The sequence below is a fragment of the Stegodyphus dumicola genome, chromosome 11, assembly GCF_044657685.1.
Source record: "Stegodyphus dumicola isolate Sdum_Otavi_A_Nest chromosome 11, ASM4465768v1".
NCBI classification, from domain to species: Eukaryota; Metazoa; Arthropoda; class Arachnida; order Araneae; family Eresidae; genus Stegodyphus; species Stegodyphus dumicola.
In genome coordinates, this window is record NC_140778.1 from 157,492,629 (window position 1) to 157,513,022 (window position 20,394).

At 33.3% G+C, this 20,394-nt stretch overlaps 1 protein-coding gene across 1 annotated transcript in view; it reads left to right on the forward strand.

Annotated features, from left to right (window-relative positions):
* LOC146994454 (uncharacterized) overlaps window positions 1–18,902 on the forward strand; it is a 95,169-nt gene extending 76,267 nt beyond the window's left edge. Inside the window, exon 4 of the mRNA XM_085826497.1 lies at window positions 18,736–18,902. Coding sequence (XP_085682623.1) covers window positions 18,736–18,836 — 101 coding nt within the window. The 3' untranslated portion in view covers window positions 18,837–18,902. The remainder of the gene's footprint in view (window positions 1–18,735) is intronic.
* The last annotated feature ends 1,492 nt before the right edge of the window (window positions 18,903–20,394 follow it).

The following is a 20,394-nucleotide window of genomic DNA, read 5'->3' on the forward strand; positions in this document are numbered from 1 at the left end:
GCTAAAACATCCTAAAATTGACCATACGATGAGAGAGATCTTACGTTTTGAGCTTCATTAGTCTGCCTTTTGTCAAGAATGATGAAAACGAGGAACTACAGAAATTTTATCCAAGCAAGAGAATTTCTACTCACCAAAACCTGCTTCCCACAAAGAAAACCCATGATGATAACTGTTTGTAGAGCCGAAAGCAGAGGGAGGAGATTGCACCAAACACTATGGATATATAATTCTTCCTTTCTTCACTTTCATATAAAATATGAAGTGAAAAAGATATCCTTCTCCAGTTCAGACTAAAACTTCAACTTAACAACAGTAAATCTCGCACTTACCATTGTAGAGTATGTATGTTAATTTACCCATTGTCTTTATATTTTAATAATACTGTCACTTCTGTTTCTAGCGTCTAGTAGCTTTCATCAAGATGTAAATAATATATGTGTACATAAGAACATTCTTGAAAGTTGGACAGAAAGCTTTTGCAGCAACGCTGACCGTTGTAATGGTTCATCGCCAAGCTCCGAGACTTAACGTTTTTTGTCGTCAGCTTTTCCACTAACCGAACTCCTTTCGCGTTTAGTTAGATTTGAGCCAACGCTTATTTGGCTTTTGCTCTGTGAATATCCAGCATTAATGTTACTTTAAATTTTAATTATTTTTCTATATTATTTGAAATTCCTTCAAGCTACAGAAATTTAAGTCGTAAGATCAAGTTGTGCACTCGTTCAGTTTAAAGTTTTCAATTAAACCTTCTTCTGACTAAGTTGCCATTTCCATAGATGGAGCGATAAATCACTTGGTTGTCCATGTAGTATTTACGGAATGAAGTTAATTGAGGAATGAAATTCAACACTGTCAAGAAGCTGATAAATCCCAAAATTTATACATTTAGTCAACACTTTGACGCACGAGAAAAAAGTTTTGGATTATTTTTGGACGGAAGAAAAGAAAGAAGCTTTGGACCCTTTAGGGCATTTAGCGCACGATATTCATAAATGCTAATACATTTAAAGGCTTTATTTTATGCTTATAAAGACAGCATTTAAAACACTGAGTGAAATGAAAAATTGCATAAATCTTATGACTTTCTTTAATTGTACGAACAGTTCAAGATGAAAATCATATTCTCATCATATTTTTTAAATCATTTAAGTTTGTGGATAATAAATCTTATAATATCATAAGATACTATAAGATCGCAATAGTTTTAAGCTATTTCCAAAGAGAAAAGCGGACAAAATAAGCTCCTATAACGTAAACTCTAAACTCCAGCAGTAAAGCACTGCATTCTTTCACTCAGAAATCTAATCCAGCGATTCTCAACCGGTGATACGCTAAGAAACAAAGTATTTTAAACTATTAAATTAAAAAATCAAATACCCTAACATCCTGCTTAAGTGTTTTCTTTAACAGTGGTGAATTTACGCGATCTGAGCTTTGTTTAAATTTAATACAGTACAAAGTCTTTAATCCGGACTCGTCGGGACTTCGGCGATTTCGGATTAGAAGTTTTTCCGGATCATCAATTTTTAAATCTGGTAAGATGGCAAGCAGAAATTATAAAATTAAAAATATGAAACCGTAATTTAAGAAATAAAGAGCAATTATGATCTAAAGGGTATCAAAATTTACGAAAAAAAAAAGCTTAATATTTATTTGTTTACTTTATTAAACATCTCTTTTAATGTAAGTTGTTTAAGTTGCTTCGTTTTATGTGCTAATACTTTCTTTTTAATTCTATAAACAGGCATAATTTCTTGTGCAGTTACTAAGTTCCGCTGTTCAAATCCTGTAATTGCTGTGCCGAGAATACCGACTAACTTGTCAATCGAAATTTTTTCCGTTTTCACTAACCTCTCTGTCACTTTCTTCCTGCCTTTATCCATTTTTTGTAGCAATTCCCCTTTTTTGTTTGATGCACATCGAAACATGCTTTCGCTTTGGCAGCACCAGAATCGGAAACTCTTTTTGACATAATCGAAAGTTCAAGCTTACTTTTTACAAAATTGCTCTAACAGTCTGCAAAAAATAATAAGCCGGATCCAATAAGAAGATTAAGGAACAACGCGATCTGCAACATTAACTGAAATAGATAATTAGATAATTTCAGCCTAGCTTATATCGTCCGTTATACATTAAACGAGCATGCGTAAAAGTATTATGCGCGTGCGTAAACGATACGCATGCGCAGAAGGCCTTGTAGCTTTGAGGTCCGGATTATAGATCATTTCGGATTATGGAAGTCCGGATTAAAGACTTTGTACTGTAGTTGCTCATAGACTTTAGCAAAATAATCCGTTTTTATTTTAACAAATATTTTTTTAGCCATAAGATAACAAAATTTGTCATAAATGATGTTTTTAAAAGAAGAAATAAAAATGGATGTTGCATTTGATAGGAAATAAAAATAATTTTCTATAAAAGATAACAGTATCTCGTTAATTCTTTTAGAGTTGATTGATTTATTAGCATGTCTAAACTTTGTGTCGCCACCGTTTCTCGTCTCCTATTGCTCTATTTTCAATCAGAATCAGTTTCTTGCGTCGATTTGCTGTCTCTAAAAGCAGGTATTTTGTCTTCCTGCTGCTTTGTATTTCGTACGTTTCTATGTGAGTTGAGAATATCGTCGCTTGTTTTTGAAGAACCCGTGCTATATTTCACATTTAAATATTTGTCAAAAAATAATGAAACAATCCGAGATTTTCAAAATGAAAAAAAAAAAAAAAGGCTAGGATTGACTAAGCGGAAAAGGGATGTTTTATAGGTGGATACAGGACAATCTCTTAGAGCTAAGAATACTGAAAAGAAAAGAAAAAAATATTATGGAAAATATAATGAAAGTTTTTTAAGCTAAAAATCTGAAAAATACATACCTGTATTTTAAGAGGAAATTATCATGGCTCAAAAATAGTATAAAAAGTAATGAAAGGTTTTTTTGTTACCTCAAGTGAAAAGCTTTGGAAGCTAGTTACCTAGTAAGCCTGAAAATTGCCAAGACTATGCAGGTTCACACTATTGGAGAAAACCTTATATTACCAGCAGCTAAAGATATCGTTTTAACTTTATTCAGCGAAAAACCGGATAATGAACTTAATAATATTCCGTTATTAAATGATACATAGGCGAATTCGTGAAAGGGCAAATTCCATAAAAGTGACACTTATTCAAAAAATAAAACACAGTGAATATTTCGCATTGCAGTTGGATGAAAGTACTGATATAACGAGCTTTGTCCAAGTATTAGTTTACATACGTTTCTTAGAATATAAAAGAATTCTCGAAGAGTATTTATTTTGTGAATCTCTTCATGATGGAGCAACTGCAAATTAAATTGACATGATAGTTCTTGGAATAAATGCCCTGCCGTATGCAGTGATGGAGCTGGAGCTTCAACAAGAAAATATTCCGGAGAGATTTCTCAAATAAAGAAAAATGCACCTGAAACTAAAATTACTTTGATCGATAAAATTACTTTACTGCTACTTTGATCGTGAAACTTTAGTAGTGAAAACAACCCCCGAAATCGAATCAATTTGAATGAAGCTGTGAAAATTGTTAATTTTATATAAACCGAGCTTTAAATTCAAGAAGATTTATGGTTTTATGCGAAGAGATGGGCATTGAGCATAAAATGCTTCTGTTACATTCCGAAGTAAGATCGTTATCCACATTAACTGAAATAGATAATTAGATAATTTCAACCTAGCTTATACCGTCCGTTATACATTAAACGAGCATGCGTAAAAGTATTATGCGCATGCTTAAACGCTACGCATGCGCAGAAGGCTTGTAGCTTTGAGGTCCGGATTATAGATCATTTCGTCGCTTTTTATCGCTTTTATTGTCGCTTTTAAAAGTTTTAAATCGTCTTTTTGAACTTCGATCATAAATTCAGATTTTCCTCTGTGATACAAAATCTGAATTACAAATTTAGTGAATTATGGTTGGCGCTTTTAGTATCTTTAGCTGATATTTTGAAAAGTTAAATTAATTAAATTTAGGATTGCAAGTGTTAGTTTGTTTACCGTTACAGAGAAAAGAAATGCAATGATAAAAACTTTCGAGCTAATAATCAAAGAATTGGGAAAACCACTCTATAAAATTTTCTAACCGAAAATAATTTGAAAATAAAAGAGGAGTTATCATCCGACATTAAAAATCATTGTTTTCCATTGATAAATAATTTTAACATGTATTTTCCCGAGGATAATGAAAACGAAAATTGGATTAGAAACGCATTTTATTCAAATATACCTGATATTTTACCTCATGAAGAAACAAAACAATTAATAGAAATTTTCTGTGATCGAACTCTCACTGCAGATTTAAAAAATAACACACTTGTTAACTTTAGGCTGGACCCCCCCCCCAAAAAAAAGAATTTATATATATATATATATTCTAAATATTCTATAGATAAATTTAAAAATAATTATTGTAAAATGTATGGGTGGTACTAAAGTTTTTCAATTTTTGTTTAGCTGATACGCATTAGTCAAAAGGTTTAGAGCCACTGATCTAATCAATATTATTATTGTAGCATCCTTGAATATTTTTAACGAATGGTGGACTGGTTTCACAGTATCCTTGAAAATGAAGTCGAATGAAATAACAAACTGAAACCTAGGAACTGCCGGCAACAAAAATTCCCGTTTTCTCAGGAGATTGTTCTTCACAGGTATTTTGGGACATTAAACAATATAATCTTCTTTTAGCAGCATTCTTAGCTTAGGATATTTTTACTTTTTAGATAATGAATACCAAATTAATGCATTATTTACAGGGAGCAATTATGTTTATCTAAAATCATATCAGTCATTTTGGAAAGAAACTGACCTGTTGATTTCAAATATACGTACGTAGTGTTTATTCAAATATACGTACATAGTGTACTTGGAATACGTAGTGTATAAAATATGCATCAATTTGCTCATGAATAAATTGCTTTCGTATGATCTGTCATTTAGGTTTCGGAATTAAACAACCTGTTGGCCATATCAATTTCTATCCAGATGGTGGTGAACAGCAAGAAGGTTGCAAACCTTTCTCAGAAATTTTTAGTTCTGAAGGCGTCAAGGATATTATTTATCAAAATTTATTCACTGCAATACAGGAGATTATAAAACGGATAAAGGAAAAAGGTAAAGCATTTAATATACTCTTACATGTAACAAATTCGTATTATTACACTATATTGTTTATAAACCGCGCTTTTTAGTAAAAAAGCAAACGAAAATCAGGGGTGTGGCCTATACATGCAAATGAAATTTATATGAAATGTACATACAAACATATAGCAATACAGCACTGCCTATTTAACCAATGAATATAAAATCCGTTGTTGTTAGGTGTTCGCCACATAGGGATTGTACAAGCAAAGAATCTCTAAGGAGAAGTAAAGGTTCCCCGGGGCAAATGTGGCTCCGTCAGACCAAAGAGACACATTATGTATATCCCTGAAGCTTACTTTAAAGGGGCAAACCATTCCAAAGCCATCCACCCTTCGTACCTCACTGCGCATGTGCGAAATAACATCAGGAGGCAACAAAGCAACATCAAAGAATGCAGCATGCCGTCGGCCATATTAGCAATCTTTTACCACGTTGTTCGAAAACGTTCTTTGTTGTTGTAGTCAGAGGTACTTGGTTTTAGCTATGTGAAATTCTTTTAAAGACTTTTTAAATGTAATGCTGTAAGTGAAATGGTTTTGGCTATTGGGTGAAAACTTTGCTCGTGGTTTTCACAATGGTCATTCCAAATAATTGTCTAAACGTTTTCATGGTAATTTGTTTTTAAAGTTGTTGTTGGATAATTATAATGTATTTCAGTGTTTTCAATTTATTTAGGGGTGCCTTTAATTGTCTTTAAATATTTTTTTCTGTTTCAGTTAGTTATTGCAAATTTTGCTTTTAAAACTTCACTGTAAAATTTTAACTATGGATCCATAAAAATTTATTACGTTTTGTATGGAATGTGTTTTCCCCCCTTTTAAGTTTACAGAAGAAAAGAATTAAGAAATTTATTTCATTTAAATTTTGTCTTCGCACGGCTTGCTGTTTAAAATGAAAGTAAAAATTGCACAGGATTTCTATAATTCGCCCCAAAATTCCAACTAACATCCTTTTGCTCATAAAACTCCAGAAATGTATGAAAATAAAACATTTTGAGTTATTTCAAAGTAAAAAATTTACTATCTCCTCGAACTGCGCTGTTTAAATTTCACCCTGCGCTGGTGTTTCACTGCATAGCCGTGGCTCTTCGGTACAGCGGCGCAGAGGCGAAACAGGTTTACATTGCGTCTATGGAAGCTTTCATTCTTCTCCTTAGAGATTCTTTGGTACAAGTTTAGTTATGGTTGCAGGTCTTGGTGACATGCTGTGGGAAAACTAGTACTAATGATACTGTTAATGCAGGTTGTTAATGTAGATCGTCTGTCCTCCTCGCGGCGAAAACATCGCAGACGAATACGTCGTGGAGAGAAACAGCGCAAAGCGGAGAGAGTTCTAAAACATCTTGGTACAAAATATAATCGCTGATAAGAGTTTTTTGCTGAAAAAGTAAGAGCACTTAATGATTTAAAAATTGAAAATGAGAAGAAAATTAATGCAATTTAGAGCTCTTAATAGAATTTTAAACTTAGATAATTCACTTACTAAGGACATGAATAGATTAACTTTTTTACTTCCTTGTATGTTGTAAAGGAAGTATTACTCGCGAAAAATTCGCATATTGTCCTTATTAATTTTAGTGCTCATTATTATATTGTCCTTTTTTACTTTAGTAACATTCATGAATTCGCGCTGATTCTGTGACACAATTATTTTAAAGCAAGTTATATGTTACTGCATATTTCACATTGAAAATATATTATATAACTTTGTTAATATAAATCATCAACATATTAAACATCTTTTCGATGAAAGAAACGCAATTAAACACAAAAAATTCATAAATTGTTTTAACAAGAGAATTGTATGCTGTATGTCACTGTACTTAAACTTTTCGAAATACTGATTTGTGAGTTTATTAGAACAGATTTTATTTTAATAAATGATTTACTTCCACATTATAACTTTAATTTATTCGTAACATGAAATTTTTTCTTTCATTAATAGTAACAGATAATTGTTTCGGAAAACAAATGAGAATCTCTATGTAAGATGAAAGCAATTAGTAAATTTTCGGGAAACTATCCCTAGCAGCTTCACTTCTGACGATTGAGTTGAAAAACAAGATAATTTTCTTCGCCGGAAGTGTTACCGTCATCGTTTCACCTGTTTAAAATTCGAAGGTCCCATTTCTTTCCTTATTTTCTTAATCGTTACGTATAGAGACACATCGAACCAGTTGTTATTTGCGAGTTGTTAGTTCAGCTTGAGTTCGGAGTACTGACATGTCTCCGGGTTAGCCTTCTCTTTAGATGTGTTTTGCATTGTGTTCTGTTTAACATTCTTAGTAGTTTGAAGTAAGTACTGATTGTATTCTGTGATACTGTGAATACTTTTACGAGTATTTCTGTGGAAATTTCAATTTCTTTTAATAAAATAAATGTTACCAACCTATCTTCGAACCTGCGTGCATTCATTCTATTACGAGCCCGTACCCACGCAAAAATACCATAAAATTATATTATTCTATTATATTACTTTTAATCGCCGCTTACGAACTGAAGATGCATATTTTTATATCCGTATTGTAGTTTTCCAATACTTCTCATATGTATATAAATAAAGGAGGTCATAATTCGGGTGATAAGAAAGCCACTGTATTCAATCAAGAAGGCGAAGCTTTTCATTTATTTAAGGAATAATAAAATTTTAATTTATGTAAAGAATGAAATGTACATAGAAATACGAAGAAGTGGAAAAAAGTAAAAGTTGCACAAATAAATGAAATCAGTATAGAGACTGAAAAACTGTGGTTTTGTCCAATTCCACTTTTCGAAATCTGTTTCATTGATTCCCTGTTTTTTTTCCGGTTCCCTAGGAGACGCCCCCAGGATTGTCTTTTTTTATATTTTTCTCTCGTTCATAATGCATGTTTCCTTTACATTAATCTTTTCGAAAAGTATATGCAAAATTAAATTTAGAACTTTACATAGCCCTTAAAATGTAAATGATGATATATCTAACACCTAAGCCTTTGAAGACGTTTTTTGAAATTGGAAATATGTGGTTGATTCTTTAACGAACGGTTGCAAAAATAATTGGCAAATCCTCTTTAAAGCTACCACTCAAGATTCCATATCTTTTTAACTTCTCGTGGGTTATGTCATCTTGCATAATGATTAAAACCTATATTTTTTTTTTCTGTTCTTAGAAACACTGGTCGTCTTAAAACGATACCAGTGCTTCTGAGAGGGTTCACTGCAATTATATATTTCTGAAAAAAAGAAATTTGCTTTTATATATTCTGGGTATAATTTTTAATCTGAATATTCCAATGACTGATGTAAAAAGAAATATTTTCCGTAAATATTCTCCTGCTGAACTGGCCTCCAGAGTCCGAGTGGTAAAGTCGCTAAAATCTGGTATTTCGACTCAGCGAAAGAGCTTGCTGCAAGAGATTCTAGTAATTTTCTTTATGCATAACATAGATGTGAACCAGTTCCTAAGAAAGTACTTTAGAAATGTGTCTCTTTCTTTAAGCAGACAGTCCTAGAGTGCTTTGTCATAATCTGATTCATCCAAATCCCCTACTGAAATTTTATGTAGCTGATTTCGTCATAACTAACAAATCGTCATCCAAATAATTGCCTCCATGCTGTAAATGAAAATGTTAACTATAAGAATAAACGGAAACAAAACATATATTACTAACAGAATATCAGGTTAACAAACACGAAAGAAAATAATTTGATAATTAATAAAAGGATTTTTATAGAAGTATTCTCATGCAATTATTTGTCTTCCTTTTCCTAAACTTTTTCAGAATATACTTTATGAAAAATTAAAACTTTATAAAAAGGATTAATTTATTCATGACCTTTACTAAGTATATAAGTTTGAATTCAATTAAGTGCTATAATTTGCATTAATTTTTCTACTCATTTTCCGTCTGTAAATATTAAGTACCCTTCTTACTTTTTCAGCAAAATTTTATTAGTTAATTCAAAATTGTGAAGTATAAAAATAAAAATATTCCTGTTTCCTTTTTGTGATCAAAAATCGTTATGCGAATATACACTTACAACTTTCAAAGCCTTAAAAACGCAGGTGCTTTATTTTTTACCGTGATATTTTCGCGACGAAATCTTTAAACTGGGGAGTTATTGAATCTCTTCATTTTCGACGACGATATTTTGCACCGCAGTGTTTTGGAAGTATTTTTTTTCTTTGCTTTCGTTTCTCCTCTATGCTCTGTACCCCGACTTTTTCTCCCACAAGTTTTCGTCTGCGATGTTTTCAGCCGTAACAGTAGATTATTTCCATTTTTTTTTTTTTTTTAATTTTTATTTTCTAAATAAGATGCAAAAATTAATGTGCCGCCTATACAATCGAGAATATGGTAATTATATTTTGTCCTGTGTTATGTTAAAAACCTTGACAAATACCGTTTTATTGATACAAGTAGATAACCTGTGTGAGACATATGCAAAAAATAAATAGTATGCCGTTTAAGGTCAGGTTCCTGTTGCCATCTTGGGGTAAATTTACGTTCCAGTGCACGTAAAATTGCTTCCCATGGGCTGAAAGTTTTGCTGCCTTCAGCCAAATTAGAACATTTGAGTACCTTACCATTAATGTCAATTAAATTACGAAGTATTTTAGGATCGTATAATCAAGAATTAAAACCCATTTTTGCTAATTAGATGAAGTTTTCTCTGCTTAATGAATTTCAATCTTGCTCATACATATACTGGGTTAATCGGTGTGAATAATCATCAACGGCAAAGTACTCTAGCATGCTTATCAAAAAATATACGTTAATTATTAAAATTGTGGCTTATGTTTTAAATTTGCATAGCATCATGCTCTGGGGAAATATCTATAATGGACTGCTTAGATAATAGCAAAGCACTCCAGGGTAATCCGCCTAAGGGCCAACTCTTCGTGGAGGACTCTTTAAGGATGGCTCCCTGTTGTTCACATGAGGAAAATTAAAAAACCTTCTGAGCAGCCATCCCGTTTCTCAGGATTTAATTCTTACTAGAACTTAAAATAAATGTCACGAGTTATTGTTAAATTATTACGTTTTTTTAAGGCTTTTTTTCTTTTTTCCAGTGACGAAAGTAATCGAAGACTTGATTTGTAGTCATTCAAGGTCGACGGAATTATTCATCTCAAGTGTGAAACTGTGTCAATTCAAATCCATAATCTGTGATAGCTGGGAAAATTTTGACCAATGTAAAAATCTTCAGAAGTTAAATAAATCTTCGAAAGTCATAATGGGATTATTGTATGCAGATGAAAATATTACAATGAGTGAAAAATCTTTGAAATATTTCTTGAAAACTGAAGAATCCTCTCCTTATTGTACAGATGAAGGGACTGTGTAATATGTATTTAGACTACATTTATTGTGCCTGTTTTAATGTAATGTACGAGTTTAAACAACATAAATTTTTAATGTAACTCTTAAAAAACAAAAAATTAGCAATAAAAAAATCTTTACTTTATTCCATTCTTGTATCACAGCGCAACATCAGATATTCAAGCATTTACATAAGTTATGATTTAAAATGAGTATACAATGTGATGAATAATAACAACAGCTTATTTCATTTAGCTTTCTGTACATCAAGGCAAAAGCACGCCAAGGTAAAACATGCAATTAGCAAATCAACAATCTTATGTTTGGAGTATGTTTTAGTCAATACACTATCGATTTCGAGGGTAAACAGGAGCAAAGAAATCCGCAACGAAGGGAAAACCACGGTTGTATTCATACTGAACAGGTGTAAAGCGAATTCGTTAAATTATAGGTAGTAAGTTTTTGTTTTTAAGAAAAGTAATTAAGTTAATAGACTCTTTCTATTACCTTAATTTTTTTTTCGATTTTCATTACTATTTCTGCCGACAGATGACGCTACATTTTCGTTTGCTTTACTCTTTTTGGGTATGAATACAACCTGCCTTTCCCTTCGTTGCAGATTTATATGCTCCTGATGAAGAGGTACCTCTGCTTGTTAACCCTAGAAATCGATAGAATCTTAACTAAAATCTTTGGCAAACACAAGGTTGTAAATAACTAATTTTATGTCTGTAACTCATTTAAAAGATTTACACTGAATTCTTTGCAGGTACAAATAAAAGTATGGGGGATACCAGCAATGTACCATAAGTCAACTGGTAACGCCTTCCCACACTAACTCTTGTAAAAAAGGCGGAGAATGCAAGTTTTATGAATTTAATAGGCTGAAACTTTCCAAATAGTCTAGAGTTTGCCTATTATGGTACATCGTGCAATCCCACAGTACGCTCCGCATCCAGTATGTATTAAAAATAATGATGTAGGACATAAGTAGATCACAAAATAGTCGGAATACAGTTTGAAATACAAAAATTAAATTGAACATCTGTTTTGGTGCAACAAAAATAGGAGATAAACATAATTAGTAAACAGATAAATATAATGAGATAATTATAATTAGTACTGGCAACACAATGTTATAAGGAATAGTAATCGTAATGCTAAAGAGGTGGGTATCCAATGCGTCATTTAAGATATAATCATTTATTGCAATTTATAATGTTCACGAGTGGAGTCATTTTGCCCATAATCACAGTATGTAAAAGTTCACTAAATTTATGAAGTATGTGGACTTACACTTGACAGAGATCTAGGCCGTAGGAAGAGAGTCGTTGTATAATTTTTTGAAACTTTGTATACTGGTGTTTATCTTAATTAGAAACCTTTGGAATGCCAGGATATCAGTTCATGGGGATTTTATACGAATATCCTCAGCTGAAAGGCATGAGAAAGTGTAATGATCAGGAGTTCCCTGTTCTCCACATATGCAGATAGATATCAGAGTTCTTTATATTTCCTGCGTAGAAATATGTGGGGAAGGAACCGTGTCCTGTTGTATAGTAATTTAATGAAGGATTCGAGTACAGAGATGCGAAGCTTACATTGGGAGTTCAAGTTATATCTGCGTCTTTCCTGTGGAGCATTGCACCACAAATCTTGCCAAGATGTTAAAGCAAGGGTTGCTTTAGTTGGTACTTGAAATTTGAGCGAGACCACGGAATGATAATTTCAGTACCATCTTTAGTAATAACTACTTCTTTGGATAATTCAACTGCCTGATCATTATCGAAATGGCCACTATGTCCTTTAATCCATGAAATTTGAATTTTGCAGTTTGGAATTTTGCCAAGAAGAGAATTTATGTCGGATATCAGTGGAGAGGAAGGTAGCTTCTTAATCTCTAGAACAGCTGCTTGGGAGTCAGATTTTATGCTAAATTCATAGTTTCATTCAGAGTTTTTAGAATGGCTATTTCATTCGCTGCTTATTATTCATAGTTTCATTCAGAGTTTTTAGAATGGCTATTTCATTCGCTGCTTTTATGGCTGACAATTCCGCTTGGAAAACATCATTATTATTATGGAGATGGTCTTTTCATTTGATGATATTTGAAGGTGTAATTTTGAAAGTAGACTGCGGAACCAACTTTTCCTTCAATTGTTTTATCCATCAGTATAAGCAATTGGAGATGAACTACTTGAATTTTCTTCAGAGATGGGAATTTTATTTTGCTGAAACGAAGCGCTGGTTGAATAACATTGGGGTTAATTTTATTTTCATAGTTGGATGGCCGAAAGGTTTGGCTGTTAAATTCCGAGGCTTGGTTAAGTTGAAGGACTTTCATATAAGCGGTTTCCATTTCTGCACTGATTGATAGTGGAAGAGTACGAGCTAAAATATCAAGTGCTATATTTGAAGTTGTGCGATACGCCCGAGTAATGCAAAGAGCGAATTGAATTTAAACATTTAATACTTCTCACTGTCATTGGTTGTGCCCAGATTCCGATATTTTTTATATGACTGTTTTTAGAAGAATCCGTGTTATATGGGGATTTAAGCCCCAGTTTATATCCATGCATAGGTCGTAGGCAGTTAGCTATAGATGTTGTACGAAGTTTATATTTTGTATATGAGGAATCCAGGAAAATTTCTTGTCGACTGTTAAACCGAGGTACTTGATTGTATTCACAGATTTGATCTTTTGATTATCAATTTTTTGAGCTAAAGCTTTAGTTATATTTTACCCTGGTTTATCGATCACTAAGACTTGGAACTTACTATGTGAAATATTCAGATTTTGAATTTTGCAAATTTGGTTAAATATCTTAAGTGTTTCGTTGCAGTTATCCTGTAAAATGTCTTTGGTACAGCCACTTGTAATAAAAGCTACATCGTTTGCAAATCTGCTAGTTTTGAGTGATCTGGCCATGGATAAGCAATGGTGTTGTTGAAACTGATATTCCAGAGATCTGCAAGACTCCTGGGGACATTCTTTGACTTGATTACGTACAATTTCAGTGTTGTTACAAAGAATCATGCTTTTCCTGTTTCCGAAGTAATATTGAATAATTAAAATAAATTTTGAGGGCACTTAAAGGAACGCAGCGATTGTAAAACTGTTGGCCACCATAAAGAATTAAAAGCTGATTATAAGTCGAGACATATTATTGCAGAATGAAGTTGGTTGATTTTATTTCTTCTGACTTGTTCAAGAGCTGAATTAATTGCATGACTTGTTGAAAGTAGGCTTTGAAATCCAAAATGGTTATTGCTTATTAAGTTTTGCTGTAAACACGAAATTTAAGGCTGCCGATAAGACATCTTTCCAAAATTTTTCCCAGGTCTGGGAGAAGGTATATCGGACGATAAGATTTAAGTTCATTGGAGCTTTTATTCTCTTTATTGAAGAGCTTTTATTCTTCTTCTGAATATTACCAATTTTCAGACAATCAGGAAAGGCCGAGAGCTCTATACATCGATTGCAAAAACCTAGAGATTATGCCAGGATGGGCTTGATTGATTAATTTTATTATGTGATTATCGATGCCATCTGGGCCTGGTGCCCTTTTTAAAGTTAGGTTTTTAATTATTTGCTTGATTTCTTGTTTTGAGAACGGAATATCGTTGTCTGTTTGTGGAATGTCATTGCAGTTATGGAGTATGGTTTATGGTTTGAGTAGGAGAATCTTCAGCTGGATTATCTTTTAGAAAGACAGAGTCAATTTCATTTAGGGTTGAGAGAGAGGCATCCTGAATTTCAGCAGAACTTGAAAGCATGAATTGCAGTAAGAATGAGTATTTAGTCTTACGACTTTTACTCAGAAATTATTTACCCTACGGGGTACATCGTAATGAAGAATGAGATCCACTTTAAAGATTTAAAGTGGAAAATTCTTGAATTCTATTGCATGGAATTCTTCCATGGTGAAGATAGGGTGGCTCCATCTGTTGATCATGGCAGAAGTTGATTGCAGAGTCGCCATCTATTGGTGGTCGATGATAAGCAATTATTCTGATAAGCATGGCAATTATTTGAGAGGCATAAGTTTGGTGATCATGAGAGAAGTTGATGAAATAGCACTTAGTAATTATAGAAAATGATGCAAAACATTCGTAATATTCCTGTTTTTATTGCCATGTACGTATTTTGATTAATTAAAGAATTTATTTTTCTAAATTGGGTCTCTAGCCATTAATTCGACGAAAACTTGGTGACTACGGTATTAAGAACACGTTTTTAATTGTTCGAACATGTCTGTTAACGACGATACTATCGTTTCAACGCAAGCACCTGAAACCAACAGAATTTCAGTTAAAGTACCGCCGTTTGGAAAAGATAATCCAAATATTTGGTTTCGCCAGATTGAAAGCCAATTCTTTAACAGTGGGATAACTACCGATATCCCAAAATACCATATAGTGGTAGGCCACATCGAGACTGACATCTTAAGTCAGGTAAGTGATATAATTGATCTTCCTCCAGTTATTGATGCTTATGATAATCTTAAAAGATTAACTGAAGTATTTTCTGACTCTGAAGAACAAAAATTAAAAAAACTTTTGAGAGACATTGATTTAGGTGACAAACGTCCATCTGTTTTACTCCGACAAATGCAAGAACTGGCGGGACCTCTCGTCGGAATTGAATTACTAAAATCCTTGTGGCTTCAACGCCTTCCAGCCCAGATGCAAGCCATATTGGCCTCTTCTGATATCGAACTTAAAGAATTAGCCGCTATGGCTGACAAAATCTCTGACATCACAAGTCCTACCCAGCTTCATGCAATGGAAGTGAAATCGAAAGTAACTAATTCTACTGATACAAGTGATACTTTAGATAATTTACAGAAACAAATATCTGATTTAAATAAAAAAAAAAGTAGATAAACTTTTCACATTGTTTTCTCGTGTTCGATCTCACTCTGGTGGTCGTTCTATTTCTAGATCTATATCCTTGCCCACGAATAAACAAACTGAAAACACATCCATGTGTTGGTACCACACCAAGTTCGGCGACAAAGCCGTTAAATGCAACAAACCTTGCACTTTTAAATCGGAAAACTAAACGGCCAAACGTGTGTGGCGACGAACGCCACCGGGCCAAAATAATTGTCGCCTCCTTGTATATGAACAATCTTTAAGAACACATTTTTTGGTTGACACGGGCGCTGAATTGTCTGTTTTGCCTCCTACTCCAAAAGACCGATGTAAACCAACATCATTGCTCAATTTAATTGCAGCAAATGGTACCAAAATTGATGTATATGGAAAATGTTTAGTCAATTTAGACATAGTTCTATGCCGAATTTTTCCATGGACTTTTACTATTGCTAATGTTTCGCGACCAATTTTGGGCGCAGACATTTTAAGTAATTATGACATTGTTAATTTAAAATCCAAAAAATTAATTGACAGCATGACTAACGTTGAGTCCGATGGCAAGATATCACGGGATACTGTACACAAAATTACAGTTTTACAACCGTTACATGTGTTTAATGATTTACTTTAAAAATATGATTCTCTGTTTCAAGATGTTTTAAAACAGCCTTTGGATAACAATACTCTTGGAATTACTCACGTAATCGAAGCTAAAGATTCTCCAGTAGCAGCTAAGGCTAGGAGCCTAGCGCCTCACAAATTGGCTGCCGTAAAAGCCGAATTCACTTATTTAGTGCAAAAAGGCATTTGTAGCCCTTCTAAAAGCTCCTGGAGTAATCCTCTCCACATGGGGAAAAAACCGGATGGGTCTTGGAGGCCTTGAGGGGACTACCGTAAATTAAATTCAATCACTGTTCCAGATAATTATCCAATTAGACACCTACATGATTTTACATCTAATTTGAGCAATAAAACTGTTTTTTCAAAATTAGACCTCAAGAAGGCATATCACCAGGTACCCATGAGTAAAGTGGACATACCAAAAACGGCAATAGTTACTCCTTTCGGATTATTTGAGTTGAATTACACGACATTTGGTTTACGCAATGCTGCGTAAACCATGCAAAGATTACTCGATCAAATTTTCTCAGATTTAAATTTATGTTTCGTCTATATAGATGATATTTTGATTGCTTCATCATTCCTCGATGAACCTATACTTCATATCGAAGAAGTTTTTAAGAGATTAAAAAGTCATAATTTGACTGTCAACCTTCCTAAATGCACATTTGCTGCAGAACGCGTAAAATTTTTAGGTCACATTATCGTCAAAAATGGAATCATTCCTTTACCAGAAAAAAATTAAAGTTATCCAAGATTTTCCTAAACCCAAAACTATTAATGAACTCAGACATTTTGGGGGAATTCTTAATTTTTATAGGAGATTTTTAAATCATGCTGCTGAAGTTCAACTTCCTTTAAATGGTATGCTCGGACGTTGTAAGAAAAATGACAAAACTTTAAATCGGTCAATAGACACTGAAACAGCCTTTGAGTCATGTAAACAGCTTTTGACACAGGCTACAAACTTATTCCTCCCAGACCCAAAAGAAGAAAATTGCTGTCATGTGCAACGCATCAGACAAAGCCATAGGCGCTTGCGTCCAACAACTGAATGCTCAAACATGGGGACCATTAGGATTTTTCTCCAGAAAATTGAGCGATACGAAACAAAAGTACAGTACGTACGACCGAGAGCTGCTAGCAATATTTGCCGCTATCAAATACTTCAGATATCTGCTTGAAGGTAAGAACTTTCAAGTATTTACAGATCATAAGCCACTCACAAAAGCATTTTTTCAAAAGTATGACAAGCTCTCACCTCCACAAATTAATTAACTTAATTTCATCGGCCAGTTCACTACTGATATTCAACATGTGAGAGGTGCAGAAAATGGACCAGCCGATGCTCTTTCTCGTATCGAAATGGTTGCTAATGTCATTCCTGTTAACTATGAATCTATGCCGAAAGCACAACAGAGTGACACTGTACTCCAATCCTTTTTAGACCAAAAAAAAAAAAAAAATCCAGTTCTGCAATTAAAGAAGTTAAAAATGCCTGAGAGTTCTGTAGAACTGTATTCCGACATTTCACATGTTAAAATCCGTCCTTTTGTTCCAGACAGTCGTAGAAAACTTGTCTTTTCAGCTCTACATAATCTTTCTCATCTTGGACCTAAAGCAACACTGAAGTTAATTAGTGACCGATTTGTCTGGCCCGGAATGAAAAGGGATGTCACGAACTTCGCCAAAACTTGCCTACAATGTCAAAAGGCTAAAGTGTCTTGTCATGTACACTCTCCTTTAGCTACTTTTATAGTCCAAGATGAACGTTTTTCTCATATCAATATAGATTTTATTAAACCTCTTCCATCATCTCAAGGAATGTCTTACTGTATGACATGCATCAACAGGTATACTCGCTGTCCTGAAGCGTATACATTGAAAGATATACGGGCAGAGACTGTCGCCACTGCTCTTTATGCTGGCTGGATCTCAAGATTCGGTGTGCCTGCTCTGATCACCACGGATCGTGGTAGTCAATTTCACAGTGAACTCTTTCGAAAACTAGCCAAGAACTTTGGTATTCGCCTTTCTCACACCACCGCGTCTCACCCACAAGCCAACGGCATCATTGAAAGGCAGCACATATCTCTCAAACAATCTATAATGTGTCACACATCCGTACACTGGACTATCGCATTGCCTTCAGTTCTTTTGAGTCTTCGGACTGCTTTCAAAAGGGAACTTAACTGCTCTCCAGTCGAACTTGTGTATGGCCAAACTTTGCGTCTTTCGGGACAATTCTTTATGCCTCCTGATAGCAACATTCCGAGGAGTGACTTCCTAAAAAAATTGAATGATAATCTAGAACATCTTCGTCCGACTGCTACTATCAATCACTCTAAAAAACAGATCTTTTGTGTATAAATGTTCTCATGTTTTTTCCACGTGTAGACACGGTAAAATCCTCCTTCCATACACCGTACACGGGTCCGTACAAAGTACTTCGACGTGGTGATAAAACTTTTACCTTTTCTAAACAAGGACATGATATCACTGTGTCTATCGACAGAGTAAAACCTGCTTATTTAGTCCCAAATGATATATCAGAACCTCCCAGTTTAACTGATGTGGATAAGGCCTCATTGCAGCAACCAACCTATCCAGTAAACGAACAGCCACCTGAAAAAAGTGCTCCTGCGAAAGCAAATTATCAAACTCGTTCGGGACGTCGTGCCCACTTCCCCCAAACGATTTGTGGAAGACTAATTTTTTCCCTCTCTTTTTCAGATTTTTAGCGGTTTTTTTTTTTTCTAGGAAGGGAGATGCTGTGGGTCTATCTCCCCCCCACACACACACACATTTCTTCGGCGCTTCGAGTTCTCTTCGCAATAAGAATATCATCTCTGCGGGACTGAAAAAAAGAACTTTCGCCTTCTGTTTTTACAAGTTCATGTACGCGTTTACTCATCGCTGAGATTCCTGTTAATTATTGCCATGTACGTATTTTGATTAATTAAAGAATTTATTTTTCTAAATTGGGTGTCTAGCCATTAATCACACCCCAAACATCCCTTCTCTAGGCATGTCTACGGGAATTATTAAATAATAAAATTATTAAATAATTTGATCCATATCTGTACAAATTTTAGGACTTTAAGTAAAAGGATACACTGAAAATTGCAAACTGAGAAAACGCAGTTTAAAGAATGTAAAATGAATGGTCATTAAATGATTTCAAATTTCTTAAAAATTTTATTAATGAATTTCAAAATATATAAAATAAAACTTAGTATTGCTCACTTGATTAATTAATATAAATTGAATATAAATTGCAAGCTTTTGTTTAAAACCTTATCTGGCTAGAAATATTGTAAAAAAATCATAAAATTGCAAGTAGAATTTTTCTTTAGCTGTTTTTGTTTTTTAAAACACGCTCAAAACAATTTTAATCCATGAATTAATTACAGTATATTTTCTAATCAATATTAATAATATTAATTTTTTCGTTTTATTCATTTTTTTTGAAAAAAGCAAAATTTTAAATTTTAACGCACATAAAACATTTTATTTAAAACCACTCAGCAGCTTATGTGATTTCTTCTCTTATTTTAGCCATTTGTTCTCGTATATAAATTGCATTTTAAATTAATTTATGTGCATTTTAATTAATTAAAGAGTTTAAAGTTTGTTTCAGCACTATTTCAATAATGCTACGATCAGAAATTGATCACTTTCATTACACCACCTCTTTCTGTTCGTGTCTGATAACAGATAATTTCAATTTTTGAATAAGCATAGCAAAGTTGACTCATAATGCACATAAAATAATTTCTGAACTCAGTATAAATATATAAATTTGCCAGTTTAAGGGTGAAAAAATTTTTCACAACTTCAATTTGTATTTAAATAAATCAGCTTATACACATAAGCAGAATTGTTTTATAGTTGGAGTCATTTAATTACACTCCTTTCCATTTACATTGATTTTTAGTAAGTTACTGAAAAAATTAAGAAGTAAAAAGAAATAAACACTAAGGGGGTGTGGCATTTAAAGGGGTGTCAAAATTTTTAAAAACCTTTTATAGCATTTATTATCATCAGATCGTTTCAAAATTTCTCTTCAATGTAGTAAGGATATTAAGGTACTTTTCCAGTAAAAAATTGAAAAATCGGTAATTTCATTGATTTGGGGGTACCGAGTCCTCTTAATATTTTTAAAATAATTAATTTAAAAACAATAATATTGAGTTACACATTTAATATGTTTGTAAGGAATAATTAAAAATACGATAGTTAAATGCAATATATCCATAATTCTGTTACATAATTTTATTAAACAAAATTCATAATATAATTATTATTTATATTAAGATAACTGCCATTAACATAATATATTCCTCACGTAATAATTACCTCTATACTTTAATATGCTGTAATAGATAGAACAGTATAGCCATAGGAGTCGTAACGGGC